Source organism: Pocillopora damicornis, chromosome 3 (assembly GCF_964200805.1).
Source record: "Pocillopora damicornis chromosome 3, jaPocDami1.2, whole genome shotgun sequence".
Lineage (NCBI taxonomy): Eukaryota > Metazoa > Cnidaria > Anthozoa > Scleractinia > Pocilloporidae > Pocillopora > Pocillopora damicornis.
This window is the reverse complement of record NC_142672.1, coordinates 22,747,124-22,764,504: the sequence shown is the minus strand read 5'-3', so window position 1 is coordinate 22,764,504 and position 17,381 is coordinate 22,747,124. Positions and strand designations below refer to the sequence as shown.

At 37.0% G+C, this 17,381-nt stretch overlaps 1 protein-coding gene and 1 long non-coding RNA gene across 3 annotated transcripts; both read left to right on the top strand.

Moving 5' to 3' along the window:
- The first annotated feature begins 3,174 nt into the window (after window positions 1-3,174).
- LOC149048856 (uncharacterized) lies at window positions 3,175-4,657 on the top strand. The gene is made up of 3 exons (XR_016185093.1): window positions 3,175-3,522; window positions 3,844-3,959; window positions 4,513-4,657. It is a non-coding gene; the product is annotated as an uncharacterized LOC149048856 (long non-coding RNA).
- A 663-nt stretch (window positions 4,658-5,320) lies between these two features.
- Window positions 5,321-10,997, top strand: LOC113677406 (uncharacterized). 2 transcript variants are annotated; one of them, XR_016185092.1, is made up of 6 exons: window positions 5,321-5,562; window positions 6,275-6,509; window positions 7,469-7,583; window positions 8,343-8,397; window positions 9,008-9,159; window positions 9,559-9,726. XR_016185092.1 is itself a non-coding variant. In XM_089201000.1 (5 exons), exons 1-5 carry the CDS (start codon window positions 5,449-5,451, stop codon window positions 9,089-9,091), a joined length of 603 nt encoding a protein of 200 aa, XP_089057126.1. In that variant the 5' UTR covers window positions 5,322-5,448; the 3' UTR covers window positions 9,092-10,997. The 2 variants fall into 2 exon arrangements, 1 of the variants encoding a protein (XP_089057126.1); XM_089201000.1 differs by having other exon boundaries at window positions 5,322-5,562; window positions 9,008-10,997.
- The last annotated feature ends 6,384 nt before the right edge of the window (window positions 10,998-17,381 follow it).

Below are 17,381 nucleotides of genomic sequence, written 5' to 3'. Positions count from 1 at the left end.
TTTTCTTCTAGGCCTGGAAGCCTCGATGTTGCTATTGCTGCCACCCAATTTGCAAGGAATGATAAGAATTGTACAGTGGCCATCGAGACAAGTTCTGCTTCATTGCTGCAAATCATTCCTGATGTCAAAGGAGCAGTTTGATTCCCGGTTGAATTCATTTGTTTAGCAAGGCTCTGTTGACCTTCTCTTCAAAGCAAACAAGAATTTAACGATTATGAAGTATCAAGAAAAGAAACCCCTCGAAGTTTCCTCGCTATCCGATGACTTTCACTTCAAACATGTTCAAAACTAAATGAACTCCACGTCCAAGTTTGAGTTGGCCAATGAGAAGAACGTGATCCGACCTTTGCAGTTTAACACAGATAACAATTGCGCAGCATTATCTTTAATTTCTTTGTTTACCTGCCGACTAATCATTAGTCTGCTTGCGACCTTTCTTGAATAAAAAATGAGAAAAGCTTTGAACATTGTTTGTTTAAGATCGTCCCACTGACGCGCCTTGTTTTCGACTCAGATATTATCAACTCATACAAGTCTGCCTGCTTTTATACATTATCCATAGAGTTTACTTTATGAAAGTAAAATTTTGTTTAGTTGATGATGAGATATTTAAAGTTCTGGAGATGTTATTGCGTTTAAAGAGGCGTCGAATGGAAGACTTCGACTAAAACAAACACCTTTGTGAAAAATGACAAGCTTGTTAATTATTTCTTTGATCTGAAAGGCTTGGTTATTTGAGACAAACAATGCATTAATCTGTATTTTTCCACCTCGAAAATGCCCCTTTCAGCTGAGTAAATTATCAGTTTTCAGCTCGAGAAAGGGAAGTACGAGGCTCAGGGTCTTAGCGATACTTAAAAAAAAATCTCTAATAGATTCCTTTCAAGTAAAACACAATATAATTTGCTCTTTTCTTCAAAACCTGAATTCTATCAAACAATTTTTTTTCTACCTGTCTCTCCAAAATAAGAGATTTACCACAACAAATATTGCAAGAATGAATCTCATGGCAAAAACAATATTTTCACCTGCCCAAATAATTCGAAGAACAAGTTTCTTGACGAAGAGGGAAATCACGTTTTCGAATTATCACTTCAGATCTCAATACACGATTTTCACGCGAAGTAAATATCCCAGAATATCCTAGAGGAGGTCATCAGATAACAAATAAACACTGGAACGTTGAAATCGAAAGAAAATGATGTTTCAGGGTAAATGTGAATTTTCAAGGTTGATTCCGAGAACGCCTGATTAAAGTCATTGACAACTTTTACAACGATCAATGTGTGTAAGAAATAAATTTTAAGCGTGAACGCCAAAGATATTGTATTCTATCAACAGTCAGTTACAGCTTTACTGGAAGCTTTTTTTCACCTTCGTTAACTTTCTGTACTTGATCTGGTTTTTCTTCTACGCTGGCATATTAGGAACCAGTCTTTATCGGATCCGATCCTTTTTCCTCCAGGAGATAATCAGTGGGAGGGAAATTTAAAAAGGATCGAAGCTGAAACGATTTAGACGAAAGAGGCTCGATTGCAGAAGATTTCCTGATGTGGATGGAGAGAGATATCCCTGGTCTCCTCAACGCCCTCATTTTGGCCCGACACATAATACGTGACAAGCCAATATTACGTGACAAGCCAAGACATAATTGCGTGACGAGCCCACCAGCAGCTGCGAGACAATTCCCCTCACATGAACAAACATGGCGTCTCTGAAGGACTCTAACTTTCGCCTTTATCAAATAACTCGATGGATGGTTTACATTGCACTATTTTTAGGTCACTCCTTCTATTATTTCTCGTGGAAGTCTTACACCTTCGCCATATCGGCTTTAATACGAGACCTTAACTTGAAAAAGAATGAACTCAGTGTAGTAACGAGAGGTTCGCAGCGATGTATATGTCGGAAAATTTACGGGCGGCTTTATTATCAGATACTCGGAGTCCTAGAACGATGTCTACAACGGGAATGTTATTAACTGAGATGATAAACATTCTTATTGGATTCACTGGGAACGTCTGGCCTTTGACGTTTCTCTGGAGCATGAATGGTCTGGCTCAGGGTTGTGGTTGGCCGCCTTGAACTAAATTATTTAGAGAGTGGTTCTCTCCTTATGAGGTGGGTAATCACGTAAGAAACTTGTGGATCGAAATTTTAAAGAAGTGATTGGAAACATCTATCTGTATTTTTTGTATTTAAACACAGTAGCTTCAACAGAAAATTTTAAACTTGTTTAATTATCACGGGTAACAATCACCAAGCTACCGTAGTCAAGTTTTTAGCGAAAAAGTTTGATGTATACTTACTGAGAATTTTTTTGATATGATTTCAGTGCAGTTTATTGTAAGAATTATGATCACCGTGTTAATATCAGAACTCCTCCAAATCTGACAGAAACACAAAACTAAACATTGAATTAAGCCACATACATGCATGTATAAATTACAAATTTAAAGAAGAATGTTATAAAGAAGCAGTAAATGGTTTGAACCCAGAGGTAAAAGTTGATAAAGTATTCTGATCGTCTGAGTGAGAGTGATCTTGATCAATGTAATTAGCAATCTAATTAGCAATGGCAGACATTCCAACAACCTGAGATAAAGTAATTATTAGATTTGGTCAAGTTCTTAAAATCAAAGTTTACCTCACAAGTGCTGGGTACTCACTAAACAGTGTTTTGTGAAATTTTTTTGTTTTTTGGTTATTTTGTTTGTTTCACTTGTTTAAAATTTATTTAGACATTTCAGTTTGTAATAAGACACACTGTGTATCAAAAACACATTAAATACCTAATATTCCTTGGGCTTTTAATTATTAAGCAAACTAAAAATTTTGTAGACTTCAATTTAAATGTACAAAAAGCTTTATTGCATTTAACTCCTTCAAACCTCATGATTCTCCTTTTCAATTAGCTTTTATATTATAAAGTGTGATACTTTATCCCTTTGTCCCTAAAATGATTAGAAACCAACTTCTCCTCACAGTAACACCCTGAATTGAACAATCACCAATTAAAGAAGCTTGTGATTGTTAAACAAATTCTCCTCATCAGCGCAATAGATATACATGTATGGAGAACAGGAATATGCATATGATGGTATAAATTAGTTATTTAAAGCCAATTTCCGTGGAGACTCACACAGTCATACTATTCTGACTTTTGCTTTCCAGATCCACCAAGTTCCCCACGGAATTTAAACCTCAAAATCTATGGTGTTTATCCATTTACAGATGTCTGGATACTGTGGTCATCTTCCAGCTATACTGGTGGTTTACCTGTGAACTACTCCATCAAATTGTGCAATGACAAACCTGACAACTCATGTCAGAAAACTACCTGCAGGTTGATCAACATAAAAGAATGCCAGCCTGTAAACATTCTCAGCACTACAATGAATTTCAAGTGCATTCTGAAAACTTTCTTAGATGCCTGTGTCTATAATATCTCTGTTATGGCCACAAATGCTGTTTGAAGTGCACAAAGTCTAATTTACCTGCCATTTATCTCTATAAGTTCAGGTATTTTTTTCAAAGTGCTTCTTCATTAATTTAGGATAATTTTAGTATTGCTAATAATATCACAATCCCCATAATGATTTCAGTCATTAAACCTTCAACTCCTAGAATCTGATTGTTAATTGTCTCATCCAGCTCAGTGTTACACATTTCCTGGTGAATTAGTTACAAGAATTTGGTGTTAGATCAAGATGACAGCCTCTGCCTGATAATTTTGAGTAATCTCATTACCTGTTTGCTGGATTAAATATTTTGATAATTTAACAAGACATTACATGTTATTGTCACTGCTGGAAAATTAAAAGGTTAATGTTTGTCTTTCAGTTACACCCAAGCCTCCTGAAAATTTTAGTGTGCGTTGGAAAGCCAGACTATCTTGGGATCTAGCCGACCAAAATTATACAGTGCTCTATCATGCCAAAGGGGAGATTAAAAATAGGGTATGTTTAGGTAAACATTTTCTAACTAATTTTTTACACATCACCCATTGTAAATGAAATGTTACTGACTAAGAGAACTGTCCTCAAAGCTTTAATAAAATTAAATGAACAAATCCAATTTACATGTCAAGATAAAAAACTGCATCAGTAATTTGTGAAGAAAGAGAGGGGGGAGGAGAGGAGTGGGAGAAGTTATAGCTCAAGACAGGTGAATGAAAATTGGCAGAGAGAGTGGGAGAATGGAATGAAAACTTGTGGTCTCCTGGTCTGAGAAACCTATGTGAGTAGCATAAAAAATGATTTAAAAATTGTTTTTTATGTATTGATTTATTTTTCATGTTTCAAAATGACTATTCACTGTTTTTATTGTATGCACAAGTCAAACTATTTATTCATTCAGGTGGACATTTATTTCTTTAATCATCAGGGCCAATTTTATCCTGATTACTAAATTAGTTAATGTCATTATTATTAAATTAAGAGAATACCAAAGTAATTTTTTAATTTAATATTAATACACAGTCATACTTTTTAAATGTTTGTTTCATTTCAGACAAGCACTAGATCCAATAAAGAATTTACACTGCTCACTGGACTGAAAGACTTTACAGAGTATTATGTTTATGTCGTGGTCAGATTAGATGAATCAGCCTGGAGTGAAGCCATCGGGCCAAAAATTGTCAGGACAAAAGCAGGCTGCAGTCTTTTTAATAGTTGTTGCCCTTGTATCTATGTAGTCCAGGCCATAATTTCTCATTTCTTCTACAACCCACACTTGGTTACAGAAATGTTCCCTGTTATTTGCAAACTGTTGAGTCACCTTGCACATTGTCTAAATATGAATCATTTTCATGGGTGTATTTGCAATGGCATCCAATATGAGTAAGCAATTCTTGTTTTTCTTGACAGTATAAAGTGCCATGTACCTATCATTATGCTCATTTTTCTCTTTTGCCATTGGTCACTCTGACTGTTCTTTTCTAAGGACTTCCTTATAACCTTCTCCCTCTTGTCTTCCACCTTCTTGCACACATTGCCTCTTTGTTTCTTTTCTCATTAGCCTAATTGTCTTGTGGGACCTGTTTCTCTAGAGCAAGTTCTAGCACCCTAACCAGTCCATTTTGTTTCTTTAGCTGATAGTTTTGTTTGTATAGTTTTCAAAACTTTTGAAACTCCCATCTGGAATGAAAACAGAACAGCCATAGGGGCCCATAAAGTACAAGGACCTTTGAGAAACAGGCCCCTGGCAGGTCACTTCCCTAAACTATACCCCCATTTACTGACCTTTTCTTGATCTTGCCTCCTTTCCCTTCACTCTAATTCCATCCTTTCCTTTTACAATCTATTTCTCTCTCTTTTCCTTCACTTCACTTTAACTCTCCTCCCTTCATCCTTTGCTCCAATTTTTTTCTGTCTTGATTAACCCTCTCTCCAATCTCGCAATCCTTTAGCATATTCTTCCATTCCCTCCACCCCTCTACAGCTGTAGATGACATCAATCATTTTGATTACAGATCCAGTCAATCTACCAAAGGTGATAAGAGATTATTCGATATCCTTTCCGGGCAATTCTGGTCTCAGGAATGTATCAGTGGACTGGGAGGTGGGTTTTAAACCTTAATTCTTGATACCTAAAATTTCTTTTTAGAACACATGTCTGCGTGTGTACACTTCAAACTGGACTTTTTTCAATTTGAAAATTGTTGATCATTGAGTCTGCTATACTTCAATTTGAAAATCATTCAGGCACAAAACTTGTGGTCTAAGGCTAAATAATCGTGGTAAAGTCATAGTTTACAGGCTTTATATTTTTCTCTAATGATTGAGATAATCTGAGTGTTTTTTTTCTTTCGGGAAAGGCTTTTCTGAAAAAAAATTCAATATATTGTCTGAAGTAAAGCAAGATTTCATGGGTTTTGTTTTATCTATCCACTGTGATTAGTCCAGAAAAATCATGCCATTTTCTTTACTATTCAGATGCAAAACTATAAACCAATGGTGCCTTGGCTACACACATTTCCAAGGCTTTTAACACTTTAATTGTTTTTACTTTGAGTTCTGATTTGCTCCTTGTGATTTTTTGCTCCATGATTGGGCAATTTAATTGTTATCACCGGTACTTGGTTTTGGTTTTTACCACACTCAGATGAGATGGGGCCCTCTTGGCTGCCTCATGAAATAATTTGTTTGTTTTTTCTTTGCTATTATTCATCATTCGATCTCTTTGGGAGGGGAGTGCTTCTCATAGTGATGTCTGGTAATAGAGATTTGATCTAATGCCACCATGATGATGACAAAAAGTAATTGTCTCTCAGCCGGCAGATACCTCATCATGGCGGGGCAATCCTGGTCAGTACGTGATTTCATGCGCATACCATGTTGGCCAGAGGGAAGTTAAAGGTTGTAGTTATACTACTGATGCCAAAGCAACCAGCATTACTTTACCAAGATTGCAAAATGTGCACAGCTATGATGTCTTCATGATCATGCGTAATATGGAAGGAAAGTCCAGCACACGCAGATTGTTTCATGTCATTAAGAAAGTGCAAGGTGAGTGATGAAAAAGAGCAGAATGTCATGTGGGGCAAATGCAAATGAAGTGCAAAACATGAATCTTCATTGCCACTCACCCCTTGATATGATCCTTCTTTGCATAAATGTGGTATTACCTGCCTGAGTGTGATTGTTATGAGTTCAATGTTTTGGCACTGGCGACTTTACTTAGGATTATTGGTAAAAAAAAAAAACAAACTAGTTTAATATCACAACAGCTACATAACATCCTGAAATCCAACAACATGAATCACAATGAACCCTGGAATGTAGAAAAGTCAGCATATTTAACCCTTTACACCCTAACTGGATCATTATGCATATTCTCCATTCTGTTTTTTATACATTACCTAAGTTCTAACAAGGAGAATTTGTAAAACCATCAAGATTAGTTGCTGATCATTTCCTTTATTCTTGTGACTTAAACATTTGTTTCAGGGGTGATATTGTAAGGAGAAATTAGAACCTTGTCACTCTTAGGGATTAAAGGGTTAAACATGATGGGTGACAACCTTGAAAACTATGAACCAAACAAAAGGAACCTGAACAATAAAATAACAAAACTACAGCTCAAAGGATTACAAATATTTTGCTGAAAATACCCACAATAATAATTACCTATGCCTATCAGAAAAAAAAGAAACTTATAATAATAATGAATGTTCTATAAGCACAAATACAATGACGAAAAATTAGAAGACATGACAATTACATTTTTCAAGTTTTTAGACCCATCACCTCCTGTATATACAGTAACATTAACCTACACGTATGTGTTCTTAATATAATTGGGAAAACATAATCAGAAAACATTTGTAACTTTTCATGTTGTGAAAATACATCTTGCCCACAGTTTTGATCAGTGATTGTGATAATATTCTATTATTAATTTAGTTGTGTGAAAGTTATTTTTTGAAATAGACTCCTCAATCACTGCTCTCTCTTTTATTCCTCAGAGACCCAAACAACAACGACCCAAGAAAGAAAATTAAGTAGCGTAGTAATTGCCGGGCTTACTATTTCAGTTCTCGTAGGATGTGCGATAGCTGGAGTTGCTGTTTACTTTGTAAGGTATGAAGATGAGTTTCTGTTGGTTTTTAGGGTGGAAGGAAGGGGGGGGGGAAGACAGTAAGGGATGGCAGTGTGAGAGGGCAGGGAGCTCAGGAACCAATCAATCCACTATCCCCGGGGGGATGGAAGTTTTTTTTTTGAGGGGGTGGGTGGGGGGGAGGAGATCACACGGAATTTAAAGGAAACAGAGGGGACATCAGTCGTCGTCGCCAACAGAGTATGAAGTGGGGGGTAGAATAGGTATAGAAAACTGACTACTAATTAACTGCCAATGATGAGGGTGTAGATCATAAGAATATTACAGAACCTTAAGGAAGGATCACGTAAATCTTACCGTGACACAAACAAAATCCTCCAGAGAGGATGGAAGAGAAGTATTGGGAGTGAAGGATAAGGAAACAGATGCAGATATGGAGAAAGAAACTGACAAAGGTGTGTGATTTTGAGAAAGGAATAATGGGAAAAGAGACAGAGATGGAGAGGGAGAAATAGATGAGAAGGAAGGAAGGAAGGAAGAGAGAAACGAAGGAATGGAAAGAAGAGAGCAAAAGAATAAGAAGGAATGCGAGAGCAAGGGATTGAGAGGGCGAGGGTAGAAGGGACTTGTTTGGAAGGAAGCTGAAATAGAAATGAGGGTAGGCTGTGTGGGACAATGAGGAAGTATTGGTAACAGCACAGTATTCCAAAATATTCCAGTAATTATCTCACAGGACTTTATCATTATCTTTACCCAACGCCTTTTTTTTTTTCTAATGGTAGAAAATGGGGAGGCCGGCAAACACCTCTGATGCCCTTGAGGGACATTCAGCTAGAGGTAAGTATTTTTTAGAAGGTGGGGGGAGGGTTTTCCTTTGGTGTCTACGTGTGGTTAAGAGAGGCAGAATTGAATGGCTATATGAAAACATCCTTCAAGGTACAAAAATAGTCATAATAGCACTTTTTTCTGAGATGTTTAGTCGAAATATTTGCTCAAACGGTTCATACGTCTTGTTTTACTTTTTTCGTTTATTTATGCGCTTATTGATATATTAATTTCTTCCTTATACTCATGAGAAACACTTGCGGATTTGTAGAAGGAAGTTCGTTTTTACGTCGGAAAATTGTCTTCAATAGTTGCGTCGGTGTATTCGTTTCTGTTCACCAATAGCTTAGACCATGTGGATTTAGTTTCGGCGAAGTAGCGCGGTTTGCTCATTTCTTCCGCATACTTCTATGATAAAATCGTTGAGTTCCCACACAAGCGCGTTTAATATCGTGTTTTTGTGGCACAATTCCGCTCGAAAGCATTTGTCTTATTCACATTCGTTTTTGTGTCATGAGCTGGGACTGTCTGTGTTTCTAATTACAAACTAAGCAGTGTCAACTTCAATGATAGTCCGTGTTGATTATCACCAAGTCACTTTTGGATCCTTTTTTTTTTCCAGCCGCCGCCGGTAGAGTATGACTACATCGCTGAAGCGGACAGCAAAGACGCTAATGGGGACTACAGTCAACTCTATGACAAGTAGTATTGGTGTGATTGATATCGGGTGACTGTCACACGCGAATAAGTGTTTTCAAATAATAACTGTTGATCCTTTCTCTCCCAAAATAGGATTCCTAATGCTCAGTTGGATATAAAGAGTTAAAAAAATACCAGAAGACTGGTTAGCAGAGGTGACTGGTTAATAAAAATGACTGACAAGGATTAGTGGACGAGCAATCCCTGCTTTTAGGCGAAGTCTGGGTCCGTCAGTGCAAAACAAATTGATGTCAGTGCGCCGCGCGGAACTCTGGGAGTCAGACGCCCTAGCATCCATTTTTTTCCTCTGTTGTGTTTTATCCACACGACGAACTTCTCCGAAATGCAGGGATTGCTCTTAGTCTAGGCAACAAGTGAAGATTACAAAAAATAGCGAAAAACAGAAAATAAAACGGCGATGCAATATATGTTGGAGGCTCTCGTGGACAATCAGCGGAACGCTTATATTGATCTGTTGGTTCAAAATGATTGGAATAGTTTTAAATGCTGTGCTTGGACTGTGAAGCGAAAAAGCTAGCAGTCACATTTAAACAAAGAATCTGTTGGGTTTACGAAGCAGTCACCTCTGCCACCCAGGGGGAAGATCAATTAATGAATCTTCTCTGTGAAAACTTGAAGCTTCCGTTTGAAATAGTTTTATAGCGATTCCAGAAGAATTAAGAGAAATGTTAAAAGGAAAAATTCGTGGCAGTTAAGATAATCTTTGTTCCTCTAAATTACCTCAAGAATTAAGGTAAGCAGAGAAAAAAGAGATTAACGAAAATTTTCGGTTCGTTCTAAACGAATGAAAAGTCTAATTTTTATATATCTTTAACTATCTGAAAAATTGCGTGTAATCAGTTCATGAAGTTATATAGTTTCTAATTGAGAAGCTTCCTGAAGTTTTTACTACAACTCATTTCTATGCTAAAATTCACTATCGTAAAATCGTAGAAAAAATGAATTGCACATTCGTATGTGTCGGAGAAAAGATTTTTCATAAATGTTCACTGATTGATTTGCGAAACGATGCTTTTCTCTGTATTTGCTCTTTATAAAAAATTCAACCACGTTAGGCATTTTTCCAACCCTCTTCAGTGTATTCTATGTTATTTCGCGATTCAAAGAGAAGAACACTGGCTCTAGATCTTATTTCGAACGGCTGTTTTTATAGATCCTTAAATTATTGTAGTAGTTTTTTTATCTCATATTATAATTTTTATAGCGATTAGAATCTTATTATATAAGAAAAGTTAATTAGAGTCAATTTCAATTGAGTGTCTTAAAGTAATCCGAAAATGCATTGGTTTTGCTTTAATTCGGTCTATGTTTGGTCCAAAAAACTTGCGTCACTCTCAACCAATCAGATGCAAAACTGAAGTTAATCATGACTACGTCGCCCACGTTTTCCCGCGCTTTGGCAGTTTGCCTCGTTTAGTTTGAGTCCTCTCTTCTAATTAGTCATTTGGTTTTGCGACACTCAATTGAGAAGCGCTCTGAAAGTTACTTTTCGTAATGTATATACTTAGAAATAGTTATAAGCCCGTAGTTTAAGATCCATAATTTAGTGGAATTCCGTAATCTCCTACCCCAGGGGTCTCCTGGTCCCGCATATATCTTTTCCCTTTGATATGTTCGACCTCCGCTACCTCAGAACTCCATTCAAGATGAAGTTTAATTAGCAGGATCGTACCGACTTATACGAATTACATTTGTACTGGCACAGTTTGTGCATAGAGGCTTTGTAAACTTTTTTTTTTATTTAATAAGTTAAATTTTCAAGTTACTTTTCTCTGCTCTGCTTTGCTTTTGTCGACATCAAAGGAAAGAAAGATGAAAATAAACAAAGAAGCTGGAGAAAAAGCGTTTGATTCAAAAGAATATTTTTAGTGAATAAATTTTTTTAATCATCAGTTGCTGTGTGTAAGTCTCCTAATTGACGTTAACTCCCGGAAGTGATTCACATGAAACTTCTCTCTACAGCATCCTTACATTGTTCAACAAACAGGTATAATGAAAATGCTCAAAGTCATCAGGAAAAAGTTGTTGTCTGATCTGTCTTCAAATTCTCGTAACTAATTTACAAGGAAATGTCTAGCAGCTAAAAGGGGAAAAGTCACAATCAGATCTTAAAGAGTTGAATTACTGCTCTGAGCAAAACCATATACTTTAAAAGCGCAAAAGCTGATGGTCCCATCCACCCTGTTAGAAGGTTGCAACTTGGGATAATTTAGCATGTCGCGTTGGTCTCGCGTAACACGGTGAACAAGTTCTAAGGATTAAGAATCATATAGTGCGCTCGTAAGTGACCATGCGCCCATCCCAAGAAAATCATCTTCAGTATAGAGGATTCCACCCTGCAAATGTTAAAGCCACTGGAGATTTCAACCACATCTGCAAGGGCCTTTGCTTTATCAATCCGTTATAAATCTCCCATTTTCCATTTGAGAAATCATCTTATGATTAAAGCATTCCGGAGATATTTTACCGGCTCGGCTAGAAGTTCAAGCAACTGGAGATTTCAACCGCGCCCACGGACTTCCCATAAACTACAAATCTTAAAAAGAGAGTATTTTCTGGAGAATACTCTTTTATTATATCTGGCAACCATGGTATTCGATATACTGGGATAAGAAAGACACCCAGGGGGAAATTAAAGAGAGACTTCCGTTTATGTCCACTATAGTATTAAGGTGGTTTACTCAGAAGTATCCAGGTCTATACAAGAATTTGATCCATAATTCCAAAGTGCTGACCACATTGTTTGACGTGTGCGCTACACTGCGTCACATCCCGTTGTATTTCAATCATACCAGTGATACAATAACTGGTCAAAGTCTGTTTACTAAAATTTACAAGCGGTCACCTCTATCAATAAAGCGGTCGGGGTCACTCTTTACCAAGTCTCAACGGCCTGTTTGCATTGTTCTCCACTTGTATCCAAAGGTCACTTACAGCACAACCACTCATATGAACTAAAAATAATCTTTTAAGTAAAATGTAATCCATGTTTCTCTACAAAATCAATGTCAGTAGTAGTTTTGAGGGAGTTTTTTGGAAATTAGTAATCAATGATGGTCATTTTTGTCGTTTTTATAATACACACTTGCATCGTTCTAATGTCACAAAAACTTGATCTTGATTGATTTATACATGTTCGTGATATTTCACGTAAGGAAATTCGGAAAAGTTCCGTGATGACATACCGAGATAAACGGAACTAACTTCGAATTAAACACGATTTTAAACTTGAACCCTTAGGTCGACGCGTGTTTGAAAACGTTCGAATGCAAGAATGGAGAGTTCTATTTTGAGTGCTTAAAATGTACCCGGTTATAGCATATGAAAACTTGATTCAGCCACGCAGTCTCGTGCGTTTGTCTACGGGTACTTCTTTTCGGGTTAAGGCAAGCTTTGTGAGAATGCCTTACTGGTAGCTGTGCATGCCATATTATTACGGCAGTTGTACTGTTAAAAAAAGTGTTAAAAGGGCAACGAGTACATCTTACACTCTCAAACCGAATGCAGTTACGTTGCCTCTGCTTCACTTTTAAACGCCTATATTGAAGTCATCCGTTGCTTTGTTCCTATTAGTACGAGGTGTGTTCAAGATAAACGTATAACCAGTAACAGCTCCGTTCTGCGCAAGTTACACAAACAGCAAAACGAGACAATTTAGTTACTTTGTTTCTCTATTTCTTTCTTAGACAAAAATAAACATTTCAGCTCGGCCACCTTGAAAAAAACAAAAACAAAACAGGCCACTAACCTTCCTGAACACCAAGATCTTTGATAGGAAGAACTCAATGGGGTGATACCTTTTACTGCCAACAGTTAATTTTTTTTCTTATTTTAAAAATACCGCTTAACCCAGAATGACACAAAATAACGCATTCTATCGAAATGAAAAACATTTACGGTGACTTTTCTCGCGAACAACGCTTAAGGGTTGTCAATTTTTTCGCCCGATGTTTTTTTATACCGATAAGGACCGGTTAACCCCATTGAAACCCTTTGTTAATTGTTGATGAAATAACTTTAAGCCTGTGTCTTTTACCAGCAGTAAATTTCAAAATAATTGACCGAGGACTTTTCACTATTAAGACCTTTATCATTATAAAAAGAAACACGCCCATCAGCTCCAACCACAAATCAACCAGGAGCCCATTAGCTCCTGCTAATCTATGTAAATAAGAATTTTTTGGGGCCACGGTTTTAGCTAGAACCGTGGTTCTTGTTTTATAACTGCTGTTCGCAGAGTGCGGCTGCTCACTAGTTTAGTTAAAAAAAAAAAAAACGTTAATGGAGCAAAGTCATTTATCTTCAGCGTTCGGTTTTTGAACTTTCACTGCTCTGCAGAGTTCATTAATGTGACACTTAAACTAAAATCAATACATTTACCAATGTTCTCCGAGGTCAACTTACTAAGATGTTAAGCTATAAATATGACTATCAGACAGTTTGTTACCCTTGTCACTTCATTGTTAAATGTCCAGTACAACAATAATTACGCCTTTTTTGTAGGATGTAACAGCTCAAGAAAAAGCCTTTTTTAGACCCTTTTAATGTATCTAACACTTCGTCTTCATCTTTCCACACTGATAATTAGGAATGTCTGTTATTTGCGAAACTTCCCAAGACCTTCTAACGCTTTTATTCATTTTCAGGGACTTCGACACTCATCCGGTATTCCAGGCCCTCCCGGTCTACCAGGGAGCTGTATGAGGTCAGCGTCATCCAACACCACTACCCCCACAGTATTTTGCGCACCAGGTAAATAAGGTCTTAAAGCAATGAAAGGGGACAACGGAAGCCGTTGATTACCGGGCCGCCCTGGACCACGAGGAAACAGAGGCCCACGAGGAAAAAGGGGAAACAAAGACCCCGTAGGAAAAAGGGTGACATTGGGCCCCCAGGAAACTCTTCTGATCTGGAATGTGTCCCTCCGTGCACCAGTTGGGTGAATAGAAGTGAGTGGTTCGAGAAATATCCCGAGGTCCATTGTGATAGGAGAGAATTCTCACAAGTCTTCAGTGTGGAAGAAAGCGATGCTCGCGGGCAGAGAAGATACAAATACACTTGTTGTACACTTGGACTGACCAATGGTCCTTGAAAAGCTCAGCAAATGAGCTGAGTGAAGACCAAAATAAACAGCCAACAAGCAATGACTCGACTCTCAACAAACAATGGACAGAAATTTTGATCGATGACAAATTTGAAGATAGTATCTCTGGAGAAATATGAGATACGACAAAAGGGTTTTTTATGTATTGAAGAGAAGATACGTACAGTTAACTACTTTTGGGATAACATTTCTTGACTATCTGTGCCACACATAAATACACTTTCTGTCAACTCGAATTATCAGAGTAGCTCTGTTAAGCTAATATCTCAGAGGAAGAAAAATACTTGAATCAATTGAATCATTAAAATACACTCATTAAAATTACCACTAAAAGTTCGTTTTCTTTTTCTTTATGTCTGTCTTTAAATCTTTAAACGATGTCATTGCTCTCATACTGTTTGGGAGCGAATTCCATATTTTTGCTGCTTGATATCGGATGCATTCAAGTCCGTAATTTGTTGTTCTCGGTATAGGTAAGGTTAGAATATTCTTTCCTCTTAATGAATAACTGGAAATACGAAGAACGAATTTAGATATCCAGGATACCCAGAAACAAATAAGCTCTTGAAAACTACCTAAGAATTTTGTGAAGTCTTCCAGTGAATAGGGATGCTATCTTTGCTTTCTTTAATAGTTCATCATAACTAGACATTGAATCATTGAAAATAAATCGTAAAACATGTTTATTCAAAGACTCCAATCAATCACAATTTCTAGTGACACAAAAATACCAAATAAGAGAGCAACATTGAAGGTGGGGTAGGATAGAAGCCTTTAATAAACGTAACATGACATTTCTGGTAATGATATTTTAATAATATTAATAATAATAATAATAATAATATTTAATAATATTTTAATATTTAATAAACGTAACATGACATTTCTGGTAATGATATTTTTAAATCTCTTGAGAACACTTGCATTGATTGTTTGTTAACCGTCTCACATATCTGTGAGATGTGATGATTAAAACTCAAATCCTTGTCAGTAGTTACACCCAATAAATCGATTGAATTCTTAACGGAAAAAGAGAATTCATAACTACTGTACGCGCTAAGCACCATTGCTTGGTACTTGTGCGGATTTACAATCATTCCATTTCGCTAGCGCTCATACCAACTGTTAGCAATTTCAAGTTCACGTTCCAGCTGTGTGTTTAGTGTTTCTAGGTCCTTGTCAGACGAGTACAACTGTTGATTGTCGGCGCAAGCATTCAGGTTTGCCTGCTTAATATGGTCGAGCAAATCATTGATGTGAACATTGAAAAATATGGGACCAAGGACACTTCCCTGGGGGACTCCTTTTCTCACCAGTTCCCATTCAGAAAACGTGTCTCCAGTTTTTACACGTTGTATTCTTGCGGAAAGGTAGTTCCTCAAGATTTGCTCGTTTCGCTTAAACTATAAGCCTTGAGTTTGGTCAAAAAAAGAGCGTGAGGGATGCTACCGAAAGCCTTTGATAAGTCCATAGAAACAATTGCTACAGTTTCTTTACTATTACGACTTCTTCTTCAGTCTTCTGTCTGTTTGTAATTTGGTCTGTATGCAGAGATGAAATCTGATAAGATATCTTGATAAAGGCTCAAGTTCTTTTGCTAGGATTCGTTCAAAAACGTTATTAGGGCCGGAAGAGCAGTTACGGGTCTGTAATTCATTTTACAGGGGTTCATCATCCTGTTTAAATAAAGGGGTCACTTGTCCCATTTTCCAGCGTGAAGGATAATGACCTAGACTAATTGAACAGTTCATTAGTTTTGCAAGAGGCTCCAATATTACAGATGCAGACTCTTTCAATAATCGTGGAGGTATCAATTCACGGTCACAAGATTTACGCGTATTCATTTCTTACAAAAACTTCTCTAATGGCTTTGAATTAGTATGTGCAAAATCGAAATTTAGTACTATTTCCGAAGAATGGTAAGTTAGTATAGACTGAACGCTTGGATGAGTACTGAAATCAGTTCCAAAGTCCTCCTCATTTATCTATGCTGCTGCATCAGCGACAGGAATAAAATAGCTGTTGAAAATATTTGCTATCTCATTTTTGTCTTTGATAAATGCCTCGTTTTCTTCCAGTGAGATGTCGTTTGCTTGCCTTGATTTCTTTGACTGAAGAAAAGGACGATAAGGGTTCCAAAATTCATTCAGATTTTCTGCTTCGGATTTATTAAGAAAATATGCCCTGATCACTTTCCGTCTTGAGGAAGTACACTTATTCCTTTGCTTTTGGTAGAGAGCATAATTTGCATCTGTGCGATCATGTGGATGGATTTGCGCCATTGTTCGTAGAAAAACTCATCAACAAGTTAGAATTATTGCTCCTTGCGTAGACATTACGTTTGATATAATCTATCGTAGAAATTATAGATAAACAGTCATACAGAAACCAAACTGACGTGTAGTCGGCTTTGTAGAAGCATTGCACTAAGAGATAGGCGGGAAAATATTTGCCTCCAAATCACGTTATCTTAATTTTTAAGAAATAAGAACATGTATCATCATGCCATATTTACCATAATGACGATTAACTGTACATAATAGGCAGTGAATTAAAATTTCAGTTTTTTTGTTACAAGGACGTGGGCTATCAGCAGGCACTAATGCAAGCATTGATTTGTCTCCAATAAGCAATTGAGGTAAAAGGCAGTGACAGTTACAATGTCAAAGCCTTCGACTATAAAAAAAAAAACGCTGCTCTTACTACCGTCACTGTAAGAATTAACGAAAGAAGGCTATAGAAGCTTGAGTAGCACTCGCACTTGAGTGTTTAGACAGAAAACACCCCGAGTTGTCGAATTCTGGACCATTCATTCCAGTGCCGATGTTTCTAGGCTTTCAATTTCAAGGCTTTGGGCGTCAGGTGACAAAATGTACTAGTAAAGTCACAGGAGAGGGGAGGTGGCTTCTAGTTTGACCCTTGGGATCTATCAATTTCACCTAAGTTATTTTTATACAGTCAATCAAAATGGAATTTAATTTTCCGAGAATTCCTTAACAGGCTTTCCTTACCATGCTTATCATATTTATTTTGTTGCATTATGGGAAAACAGTCTCAGCCCGTGAAACAGAGCAACAGGACGAAAAAATAAAAAAAATTTAGTACCAGCGGTGTTGGGTTACGCGAACAACTTCCAAGATAATTATTTCCAAGGACAGATACTGACATTCTA

Bases quoted from the DNA above. Each gene is read 5' to 3' on its own strand.
- LOC113677406 (XM_089201000.1), top strand. From the start codon at position 5,449: ATGACATCAATCATTTTGATTACAGATCCAGTCAATCTACCAAAGGTG. The intron at 6,510-7,468 runs GTGAGTGATGAA...TTTATTCCTCAG, and splicing joins TGTCATTAAGAAAGTGCAAG to AGACCCAAACAACAACGACC. The intron at 7,584-8,342 runs GTATGAAGATGA...TTCTAATGGTAG, and splicing joins GTTGCTGTTTACTTTGTAAG to AAAATGGGGAGGCCGGCAAA.